The sequence below is a fragment of the Salvelinus sp. IW2-2015 genome, linkage group LG35 (genome assembly GCF_002910315.2).
Source record: "Salvelinus sp. IW2-2015 linkage group LG35, ASM291031v2, whole genome shotgun sequence".
In the NCBI taxonomy this organism is placed as follows: domain Eukaryota; kingdom Metazoa; phylum Chordata; class Actinopteri; order Salmoniformes; family Salmonidae; genus Salvelinus; species Salvelinus sp. IW2-2015.
This window is the reverse complement of record NC_036874.1, coordinates 1,465,451-1,477,928: the sequence shown is the minus strand read 5'-3', so window position 1 is coordinate 1,477,928 and position 12,478 is coordinate 1,465,451. Positions and strand designations below refer to the sequence as shown.

Sequence of the window (12,478 nt, the reverse complement as noted above, 5' to 3'; positions counted from 1 at the left end):
TGAGACTTATTCATGTCTATCAAGCTGGACCACGAGTGACGGACTGATCCAAATGGGGAGGGGGACCCCTTTTTCAAAAAGGGGGGCCCTGGGGGAAAACCAAACAGTTGACGAGATATTCATCTATCATCAACAATGACTTATCAAGCTGGACACAGTGAAGAGACTTATCAATGACTTATCAAAGCTGGGACACAGTGACGAGGACTTATCAATGAGCTTATCAAGCTGGACACAGTGAAGAGACTTATCAAATGACTTATCAAAGCTGGGACACAGTGAAGAGACTATCAATGACTTATCAAAGCTGACACAGTGACGAGACTTTATTATGTCTTATCAAGCTGGACACAGTGAAGAGAGCTATCAAGACATTATCAAGCTGGACACAGTGACGAGACTATTCATGGTCTTATCAAGCTGGACACAGTGACGTATGACTATCAATAGACTTATCTAAGCCGGACACAGTGAAGAGACTTATCAATGACTTACAAGCTGGACACAGTGAGAGGACTTATCAATGACTTATCAAGCTGGACACAGTGAAGAGACTTACAATGACTTATCAAGCTGGGACACGTGACGAGACTTATCAATGTCTTATCAAGCTGCGACACAGTGACGAGACTTATTCTTATGAACTTGATCCAGAGGCTGGACACAGCGACGAGACTTATCAACTTCTATTTCAAGCTGGACACAGTGACGAGTCTTATCATATACTTATCAAGCTGGACACGATGACGCAGACTAGCAATGACTTATCAAGCTGGAACACAGTGAAGAGACTATCAATGAACTTCATCAAGCTGGACACAGTGAGAGACTTATCAATGACTTATGTCAAGCTACACAGTGAAGAGACTTATCATGACTTATCAAGCTGACACAGTGACAAGACATTACAATTGTCTATCAAAGAGCAGGACACAGTGAAGAAGACGTATCAATGAGCTATCAGAAGCTGGACACAGGCGACGAGATCTTATCAAGCTGGACACAGTGAAGAGACTTAATCAATTGACTTATCAAGCTGTACACAGTAAGAGACTTATCAATTGACTTATCAAGCTGGACACAGTGAAGAGACTTATCAATGAACTTATCAAGCTGGACACAGTGACAAGACTTATCAATGTCTTATCAAGCATGGACACGTGAAGGAAACGTATCAATGACTTATCAAGCTGGACACAGCGACGAGACGTATCAAAGCTGGACACAGTGAGAGACTTATCAATATGACTTATCAAGCTGGACACCAGTGACAGAGACCTTATCAATGTCTTATCAAGCAGGACACAGTGAAGAAACGTATCAATGACTTATCAAGCTGGAGCACAAGCGACGAGACTTATCAAGCTGGACACAGTGAAGAGACTTATCAATGTACTTATTAAGCTGGACACAGTGACAGGATTATCAATGACTTATCAAGCTGGACACAGTGAAGAGACTTATCAGAGTGACTGCATCAGCATAGAGACACAGCGACGACTTATCAATAGGACTGAGTGCAAGCCTGGACACAGTGAAGAGACTTAATGACTTATCAAGCTGGACACAGTGAAGAGACTTAAATGACTTATCAAGCTGAGAGTGAAGATGAAGAGACTAAATACGTAGGGTCCATCAAAATTTCTTCAAGGGTCTCTCTCTCTCGGCCTCTCTCGGCCTCTGTCTCTTCTCGGTCTGTTAAACCTCTCCCTGTCTCTCTCTAGCTGATCCGTGAGTTGGGGAACATCAACGTGAAGAAGAAGGAGCCTCCGTTCTGCTACCCGTACAGTCTTAAGGCCCGGGTCCTGGTGTTAGCTCACCTGGCACGCATGGAGGTCTCGGACGACATCGAAGAGGGTACGACACACCGGGCTGCTACGGTAACCGTATTACCGCCACACCGACGGTCACGAGTCATGAAGGCAGTCAAATTCCACGTGACCGTTTAGTCACGGTGATTAGGCTTCTCCAAGCTCTGATGTCGCTGATGGTCATTAGTAGCCTACCAAACTTCCTACCTGCCTGGTACTCAGCACTCTATTGTCCCTCTAATCACTCTGACATCAATGCAGATGTGATTGAATAATCTAATCAAACACTTCATGAGAGCACATGAGCTTATGTTGCGTAACATTTATGATAAAACAGAGTGATGGCCTCTATTAAAAAGAGGAGGATCCCATCAGCTTTCTATAGGCTAGGCCTACAATATTTTTTTCTCAACTTTCCTAATATTCAGCACATTGCTTGTCTTTACAACAGGAGTATAGCCTACCTGGCTGGCATGAACATGGACCACGGGAAAAGCATCCTCCATTCACTATTTTTTTATTAATTTCATTTATTTAATCTTTATTTAACTCGGCAAGTCCGTTAAGAACAAATTCTTATTTACAATGACGGCCAAAGGCCTCCTGCAGGGACGGGGGATAAAAAAATATATATATACAGACAGAGAAGAAAAGATGCCTCACGACAAGAGAGACTACACAAGGCTACATAAAGAGACCTAAGACAACACAGCATGGCAGCAACACAACATGACAACGACATGGCAGCAGCACAAAACAGGGTACAAACATGATTGGGCACAGACAACAGCACAAAGGGCAAGAAGGTAGAGACAACAATACATCACGCAAAGCAGCCTCAACTGTCAGTAAGAGTGTCCATGGTTGACTCTTTGAATGAAGAGATTGAGATAAAACTGTCCAGTTTGAGTGTTTGTTGCAGCTCGTTCCAGTCGCTAGCTGCAGCGAACTGAAAAGACGAGCGACCCAGGGGTGTGTGTGCTTTGGGGACCTTTAACAGAATGTGACTGGCAGAACGGGTGTTGTATGTGGAGGATGAGGGCTGCAGTAGATATCTCAGATAGGGGGGAGTGAGGCCTAGGAGGATTTTATAAATAAGCATCAATCAGTGGGTCTTGTGACGGGTATACAGAGGTGACCAGTTTACAGATGAGTATAGAGTGCAGTGATGTGTCCTATAAGGAGCATTGGTGGCAAATCTTATGGCCAATTGGTAATGAACATCTAGCCTCTCGAGAGCACCCTTACCTGCCGATCTATAAATMATGTCTCCGTAATCTAGCATGGGTAGGATGGTCATCTGAATCAGGGTTAGTTTGSCAGCTGGAGTGAAAGAGGAGCGATTACGATAGAGGAAACCAAGTCTAGATTTAACTTGAGCCTGCAGCTTTGATATGTGCTGAGAGAAGGACAGTGTACCGTCTAGCCATACTCCCAAGTACTTGTATGAGGTGACTACCTCAAGCTCTAAACCCTCAGAGGTAGTAATCACACCTGTGGGGAGAGGGGCATTGTTCTTACCAAACCACATGACCTTTGTTTTGGAGGTGTTCAGAACAAGGTTAAGGGCAGAGAAAGCTTGTTGGACACTAAGAAAGCTTTGTTGAAGAGCATTTAACACAAACTCCAGGGAGAGGCCAGCCGAGTATAAGACTATCATCTGCATATAAATGGATGAGAGAGCTTCCTACTGCCTGAGCTATTTTGTTGATGTAAATTGAGAAGAGGGTGGGGCCTAGGGTCGAGCCTTGGGGTACTCCCTTGGTGACAGGCAATGGCTGAGACAGCAGATGTTCTGACTATATACACTGCACTCTTTGAGAGAGGTAGTTAGCAAACCAGGCCAAAGACTCCTCAGAGACACCAATACTCCTTAGCCGGCCCACAAGAAGGGAATGGTCTKCCGTATCAAAATCTTTGGCCAAGTCAATAAAAATAGCAGGACAACATTGCTTAGAATCAATGGCTATGATGACATCATTGAGCACCTTTAAGGTTGCAGTGACACATCCATAACCTGAAACCAGATTGCATCCCAGAGAGAATACTATAGACATCAAGAAAGATAGTCAGTTGATTATTGACAAGTTTTTCCAACACTTTTGATAAACAGGGCAAAATAGAAATAGGCCTATAACATTTAGGATCAGATTGATCTCCCCCTTTAAATAAAGGAGGCACCGTGGCTGCCTTCCAAGCCATGGGAACCTCCCCAGAGAGGAGAGGCGGGTTAAAGGTCAGAGATAGGCTTGGTGAGGATAGGGGCAGCGACCTTAAAGAAGAAATGGTCTAAACCATCTGACCCAGATGTTTTTTTGGGGTCAAGTTTAAGGAGCTCCTTTAGCACCTCGGACTCAGTGACCACCTGCAGGGAGAAACTTTGTAGCGGGGCAGGAGAAAAAGAGGGAGGAGCATTAGGGATAGTCACATTAGAAGGGTCGCTCTGTGGCCTCTCGCTCTGTGGCCTCTCGCTCTGTGGCCTCTCGCTCTGTGGCCTCTCGCTCTGTGGCCCGCCCGCCCGCTCTGTGGCCTCTCGCTCTGTGGCCCGCCGCTCTGTGGCCTCTCGCTCTGCGTCTCACTCTCTCTCTGTGTGTTTACAGACCAGAGGTTTGTGGTGAGGAAGAGTCCAGCTCTGCTCCAGGAGATGGTCAACGTGGGCTGTCAACTCACCATGATGGCCAACAGCAGAGGAGGTACACACACACACACACACTGTCAACTCACCATGATGGCCAACAGCAGAGGAGGTACACACACACACAACCACCTGTCAACTCACCATGATGGCCAACAGCAGAGGAGGTACCACACACACACACACACACACACACTGTCAACTCACCATGATGGCCAACAGCAGAGGAGGTACACACACACACACACACACACACACACACACACACCACACCCACACAACACACACACACTGTCAACTCACCATGATGGCCAACAGCAGAGGACATACACACAACACACACACACCACACAACAAACACACACACACACACACACACAACACACACACACACTGTCAACTCACCATGATGGCCAACAGCAGAGAGGTACACACACACACACACACACACACACACACACACACACACACACACACACACACTGTCAACTCACCATGATGGCCAACAGCGAGGAGGTACACACACACACACACACACACACACACACACACACACACACTGTCAACTCACCATGATGGCCAACAGCAGAGGAGGTACACACACAACCACACACACCACACACACACACACACACACACACTGTCAACTCACCACGATGGCAACAGCAGAGGAGGTTACACCACACACACACACCACACTGTCAACTCACCATGATGGCCAACAACAGAGGAGGTACACACACACACACCACACTGTCAACTCACCATATGGCCAACAGCAGAGGAGGTACACACACACACACTGTCAACTCACCATGATGGCCACACAGAGGAGGTTACACACACACACACACACAACACACACACACACACACACACACACACACACACTGTCAACTCACCATGATGGCCAACAGCAGAGGAGGTACACACCACACACACACACACACTGTCAACTCACCATGATGGCCAACAGCAGGAGGAGCAACACACACACACGTACACACACACACACACACCACACACACACTGTCAACTCACCATGATGGCCAACAGCAGAGGAGGTCACACACACACACACTGTCAACTCACCATGATGGCCAACAGCAGAGGAGGTACACACACACACACTATCAACTCACCATGATGGCCAACAGCAGAGGAGGTACACACACACACACACCACAAACACACTGTCAACTCACCATGATGGCCAACAGCAGAGGAGGTACACACACCACACTGTCAACTCACCATGATGGCCAACAGCAGAGAGGTACACACACACACTGCTCAACCTCACCATGATGGCCAACAGCAGAGGAGGTAACACACACACACACACACACACACACTGTCAACTCACCATGATGGCCAACAGCAGAGGAGGTACACACACACACACACACTGTCAACTCACCATGATGGCCAACAGCAGAGGAGGTACACATACACACACAACTTGACCTAAGTGACACAGATGCATGCTGACCTGTGTGTGCAGGGTTCCACGCCCCAGGTGGTGTCCATAGAGAACTGTATGAGAGCTGACCCAGATGATCGTCCAGGGTCTTCAGGAGTCCAAGTCTTCCTCTGCTGCAGCTTCCTCACTTTGAGGAGGAACACCTCCGGTACTGCGTCTCCAAGAAGGTACCGTCTCCCAGACAACCGTCTCCCAGACGACGTGTGGCTCTGTATACAAGGCCTCTTTCTCAATTCATCTTTCCTCGATTCCTTACGTCCTCTTTTCTCACCTTCTCAAAACCCCATTGGAGGAAATAGTCTGAGGGGAGGGACCTTGGATCTTGTCGTCCAATAGAGTTGAGAAGGATGCAAGGAGATAGGATGTGAGGAATTGCAGTAAGACCAATTGAGATGGAGCCATAGCATACTGACTCTCTATCCCCCTCCCTCCAGTATAAGGTGTGTACTATGGTTACCAGTATTAGTGGTAACCTTACAAGGTGTTTATGGTATGGTAAACTATAGTAACCTCTCCCCAGTACAAGGTGTATATGGTATGGTAATTATTAGTAACCTCTCCCCAGTACAAGGTGTATTATGGTAGGTAATTATATTAACCTCTCCCCAGTACAAGGTGTATTATGTATGGTAACTATATGTAACCTCTCCCCAGTACAAGGTGTATTATGGTATGGTAATTATAGTAACCTCTCCCCAGTAACAGGTTATTATGGTATGGTAATTATATTAACCTCTCCCAGTACAAGGTGTATTATGGATGGTAACTATAGTAACCTCTCCCCAGTACAAGTGTATTATGGTATTGGTAATTATAGTAACCTCTCCCCAGTACAAGGGTGTATTGTGGTATGTAATTATATACCTCTCCCCAGTACAAGGTGTATTATGGTATGGTAACTATAGNCCCAGTACAAGGTGTATTATGGTATGGTAACTATAGCAACCTCTCCCCAGTACAAGGTGCGTAGCCTGCAGGACCTGGTCAGCCTGAAGGACTCGGACCGTCGGAGCATGCTCCGTTTCCTTGGCGAGGAGAAGTATGACGAGGTTATGGCCGTGCTCGCCAGCTTCCCGTCCATCACCATGGATACCAAGCTGCAGGGTGAGGTCACGCCCCTTCTCTGGAGTTTGTGTTTGTATTCACTCAGTTTTAGTTCCTGCAGGCTGTCCCGACAGATACTGGCATGAAACCATATCTAACAGGCTGTCCCGACAGATACTGGCATGAAACCATATCTAACAGGCTGTCCCAACAGATACTGGCATGAAACCATATCTAACAGGCTGTCCCAACAGATACTGGCATGAAACCATATCTAACAGGCTGTCCCGACAGATACTGGCATGAAACCATATCTACAGTCTCGTCTCTAACCTGTTGTCTTCTGTTCTCTCTCCAGTCCTGGACTGTGTTGTTACTACAGTCTCTAACCTGTTGTCTTCTGTTCTCTCTCCTGTCCTGGACTGTGTTGTTACTACAGTCTCTAACCTGTTGTCTTCTGTTCTCTCTCCTGTCCTGGACTGTGTTGTTACTACAGTCTCGTCTCTAACCTGTTGTCTTCTGTTCTCTCTCCNTGTTACTACAGTCTCGTCTCTAACCTGTTGTCTTCTGTTCTCTCTCCAGTCCTTGATGATGAAGACAGCAATAACATCACAGCTGGATCCATCGTCACGGTTACAGTCACCCTGACCAGGAAGAGGATGGCGGTAAGGGAGGGATGGAGGGAGAGAATGGATCTGTTATTCAGTGTGTTTGTATGGTCTAATGTCAATAAAGCCACATTTTTAAATGTTTAACAAATATTAGTCTTTTTTTTTATACTTCAAGGGGTTTTAAAATTCAAATAGTTAAATGATCCTTTGTGTGACCTTCTAAAAACAATCCTAAATAGCTTCGTAAACCCCCTCGGCTTAGTGTAGAGGACTAAACATAGCAAATGATTCGCACTTATGTATTCAATATGTCACTTTAGCTACTGTGTGTGTCTCTGTCTCTCTGTGTGTAGGAGGTGTTTGAGAAGGAGCAGAATGTGACACCGTGTCTCGGAGTCGGAGAGGAAGCCAGTACAGAGGATGCTGCCACGGTACGCACCGTCTGAACACACACACACACACACACACACACATTTGACAACGCGACGACTGATAACATAACTTGTGCATCACCTGTTTGTGTGCAGCAGGGAGACGCCAGTAAAACCAAAGCCAAGGTGTGGCAGAACAAGACGAAAGCAGCCAAGAAAACCAAGCAGTCCAAGAAGAAGAAACTCACCAAGAAGAAGCCCCTCCCGCTGCCAGCAGCCAAGGCCAAACAGGCCAATGGGAGCGCGCCAGGAAGTGTAAGCAGCCAATCAGAGAGTCGATCCAATCGGATTGTTTTGTTTTAATTAATAACTGTAGTCACAAGGACGTTTCGGCCTCAAGTCGTCTAAACTTCTTTTACTGCCAGTACCAGACCGAGATTCAAATACTATTTAGAGTATTTCATGTTTTAACAGATATAATGCCAGTACCAGACCGGGATTCAAGTACTATTTAGAGTATTTCATGTTTTAACAGATATAATGCCAGTACCAGACCTGGATTCAAATACTATTTAGAGTATTTCATGTTTTAACAGATATAATGCCAGTACCAGACCTGGATTCAAGTACTATTTAGAGTATTTCAGATACTTTGAAATAACATTTCCTAGTAGTTTTGAATATTGGAAAGTATTTGGAATTATAAACTAAGTGGTTCGAGCCCTGAATGCTGATTGGCTTACAGCCGTGGTATATCGCACCTTATTCCACGTATGACAAAGCATTTATTCCCAGTCTTTGAATCCCGTTGGTTACTTAGTTTACAATAGCAGAAGGTTCTCCAGGGTTAGTGGTATATGACCAATATACACCACGGCTAAAGGCTGTGTCCAGGCACTCTGCGTAACGCGTAACAACAACCCTTAGCCGTGGTATTTTGRCCGTGTACCACACCCCCTCGTGCGTCTATTTCATAAATATTCAAATACACAGTTAAGTGTGGGTTTGTTTTTTTCCAAACACAGGTAGTTAAATACTCATTATGCATTTGACCCGAGGTCTGTTTGGTCGTTGGGGTATTTTAAATAAGTAAAAAATACCTTCAAACACTTCAAATATATGTTTGAAAATACCCAAATACTCAGAAAAATATATTTTCAAAATATTTAAAACTGCATCTATTTAAACCCAGGTCTGGTGTATAAACTAACCAATCGGTGTCGATTCTGCTTTATTGATGCCTGTTTGTGTTTAAGGAGGTGATTGCCGTGGCGAAGGAGGATGAGGAGGACGGGTCAGACAAAGGCAGCGAATCAGAGGAGGGCGAGGGTAACAAAGATTCTCCGAGCGAGAGAGATGAGGAGAGTGACAAACAGAGCGACACGGAGCAGGATGAGATCGCCGGGGACGACGAAGAGGTCAGACACCTGTGTGTGTGTGTGTGTGTGTGTGTGTGTGTGTGTAAAACTCCCTCGAGCACTGATGGGTAACCAGTCCTGGGCGGTGTCACACCTTTGCCCCAGTCCCAGCTAACACACCAGACTTCAGTAATCAACTAATCCTGATCCAGAATGTAATTAGTTTAATCAGGTGTGTTTGCTATCGATGGGGGAAACGTGTGAACCACTCCGGCCCCCAGACCACTGCAGTTACCCATCTCTGAAGTAGGACATGACCTTACCGAAGTAGAGGATGTGTTAAAACCTACAGGAGGGTCTCTCTCCAGGAACAGGGTTGGAGTTAAAACCTACAGGAGGGTTTCTCTCCAGGAACAGGGTTGGAGTTAAAACCTACAGGAGGGTTTCTCTCCAGGAACAGGGTTGGAGTTAAAACCTACAGGAGGGTAGCTCTCCAGGAACAGGGTTGGAGTTAAAACCTACAGGAGGGTAGCTCTCCAGGAACAGGGTTGGAGTTAAAACCTACAGGAGGGTAGCTCTCCAGGAACAGGGTTGGAGTTAAAACCTACAGGAGGGTAGCTCTCCAGGAACAGGGTTGGAGTGCTATACACTTCTCCAGGTATAACCCCCCCCCCCCCCCCTCTCTCTCCCCCCCAGGAGTGGGAGGCGCTGCAGCAGAGTATCCAGCGGAGGGAGAGGGCGCTGTTGGAGACGAAGTCTAAGGTCACCCACCCGGTCTACAGCCTGTACTACCCAGAGGAGAAACACGAGTGGTGGTGGCTCTACATTGCTGACCGCAAGGATCAGACTCTAGTCTCCATGCCATACCACGTCTGTACACTCAAAGACACAGAAGAGGTGAGAGAGAGAGTGTGTGTGTGTGAGACGCTGAACAGTTTCCCGTGTGTATCAAGAATGGTCCACCACCCAAAGGACATCCAGCCAACTTGACACAACTGTAGGAAGCATTGAAGTCAACATGGGACCAGCATCCCTGTGGAACYCTTTTGACACCTTGTAGAGTCCATGTCCCTGATGAATTGAGGCTGTTCTGAGGGCAAAAGGGTGGAGGGGGGACACTTCAAGATTAGGACGGTGTCGTTTAATGTTTTGTAATGTGTGTTGTCACTCTGACAGGTGGAGCTGAAGTTCCCAGCGCCCTCTAAAACAGGAAACTACCAGTACTCTGTTATCCTCCGCTCTGACTCTTACCTGGGTCTGGATCAGATCAGGCCACTCAAGGTGAGACCTTACAACTCACCTGTGTGTGTGTCTTTCTCTGTGTGTGTGTGTGCGTGTGATATATTAGAAACTAAAGTGTTAAAAGTGAGAATAGGCCTGTTCCACCCATATGCTCTTACCAAGSTTTTACAGCCCACAGKTTTGACCTGCTACAGTAGTTATGTTACACTGTGTGGAGATATAGTTTGAAGTACAATAGGATTCAAACCAGCAGCTCATTTCTGTCTGCAGTCTCCGACTGTGTGTGTGTTTTGACTGTGTGTATTTTGACTGGTGTGACTGTGTGTTGTTGTGACTGTGTGTTGTGACTGTGTGTTGTGACTGTGTGTTTTGACTGTGTGTTGTGACTGTGTGTTGAGACTGTGTGTGTATTTGGACTGTTTTGACTGTGTGTATTTTGACTGTTGTGACTGTGTGTGTTTTGACTGTGTGGTGTGACTGTGTGGTGTGACTGTGTTTTAACTGTATAATTTCACTGTGTGTTGTGACTGTGTTTTGACTGTATGTTGTAACTGTGTGTTGTGACTGTGGGTTGTGTGTTTTGACAGTGCCAGCTGGAGGTGTGTGTTGACTGTATAATTTAACTGTGTTTTGACTGTGTGTTTTGACTGTGTGTTTTGACTGTGTGTTTTGACTGTATAATTTAACGGTGTGTTTTGACTGTGCCAGCTGGAGGTGCACGAGGCCAAGGCGGTGTTGGACAACCACCCCCAGTGGGACATCCCAGAAACAGAGGAGGAGGACGAGGAACAGGAGGACAGTGACGGGATCGAGGAGAGCGAAGAGGAGGATGAAGACAACGACTAAACACACACACACACACACACACATATAACCACACCCCAGGGCAGTTAGTACACACACAACCACCCCAGGGCAGTTTGTACACACACACCCACCCCAGGGTAGTTAGTACACACACACCCACCCCAGGGTAGTTAGTACACACACCCATACTGACATGGACTGTGGACCTCCCTATCCGCCCCTCACATCCTTTTCTACGGAGACCTAGATTGGGTCGTGTCCTGACTTTAATGTTCACTTTCAGAGGACAGCTATCAATATATATATCCAGCCCTGTGTGTCTGTCTGAATGTGTGTGTGTGTGTGTGTGTGTGTGTGTGTGTGTGAATAAGCGAGAGAGAGAGAGAGAGAGAGTGTGTCTGTCTGAATGAGTGTGTGTGTGTGTCTGTCTGAATGAGTGTGTGAGTGTGTGTGTCTGTCTGAATGTGTGTGTGTGTATCTGTCTGAATGAGTGTGTGAATAAGCGAGAGTGTGTGTACGCTCCTCTTTCACACTGTGGTCCAGCGGACTGGTTACTGAGGCTCTGTGTTTCCCCCAGGGGTGTGTAAACAACTTCCCTTATCAAAATAAATATCAGAAATGGACTCAATTGAAATCATGACATTTTGTTTTTGTTCGTAGTTTGAGTTTTCAACGTCACTCATTCCAAAACCCCCGTCCCCCAGAGTATGTACAGTAGTATAAAAGMTTTCACAGAAATATCTGTTTATAGATCTGTAATACTTCGTTGAAAGCAAGTCTGATATGTGATAGAAACGTACAGAATGCTATTTCTATGCTTCCCGTACTTAAGTTTCTTTTTTGTTTTGTCTAATTACTTTTGGTTTTGGTTTTAAACAGCAAAATATTTAATATTTTTGGTTATTGAGTAGATATTTCACAGCGGTTTTAGACGGTACAATTACTCTCTACACTATAGATTGCTTGTTTTGTCACAAACTGAAATTAGGGGGACGTGATATACCAGACGACCGGGGGGACGCGGTGGACCGGTGGGGACGCGGTGGACCGGGCGCCGGTGGGGACGCGGTGGACCGGTGGGGACGCGGTGGACCGGACGACCGGGGGGACGCGGTG

The 12,478-nt window shown here is 46.3% G+C and overlaps 1 protein-coding gene across 1 annotated transcript in view; it reads left to right on the top strand.

Annotated features, from left to right (window-relative positions):
- Positions 1-11,985, top strand: part of sec63 (SEC63 homolog, protein translocation regulator) — a 28,410-nt gene extending 16,425 nt beyond the window's left edge. Inside the window, 14 exon segments of the mRNA XM_070437301.1 lie at positions 655-821; positions 1,725-1,857; positions 4,412-4,510; positions 5,955-5,992; positions 5,994-6,035; positions 6,037-6,096; positions 6,886-7,033; positions 7,556-7,638; positions 7,938-8,015; positions 8,112-8,270; positions 9,212-9,373; positions 10,010-10,210; positions 10,490-10,594; positions 11,264-11,985. Of these exon segments, the coding sequence (XP_070293402.1) occupies positions 655-821; positions 1,725-1,857; positions 4,412-4,510; positions 5,955-5,992; positions 5,994-6,035; positions 6,037-6,096; positions 6,886-7,033; positions 7,556-7,638; positions 7,938-8,015; positions 8,112-8,270; positions 9,212-9,373; positions 10,010-10,210; positions 10,490-10,594; positions 11,264-11,401 (1,613 nt within the window). The 3' untranslated portion in view covers positions 11,402-11,985.
- The last annotated feature ends 493 nt before the right edge of the window (positions 11,986-12,478 follow it).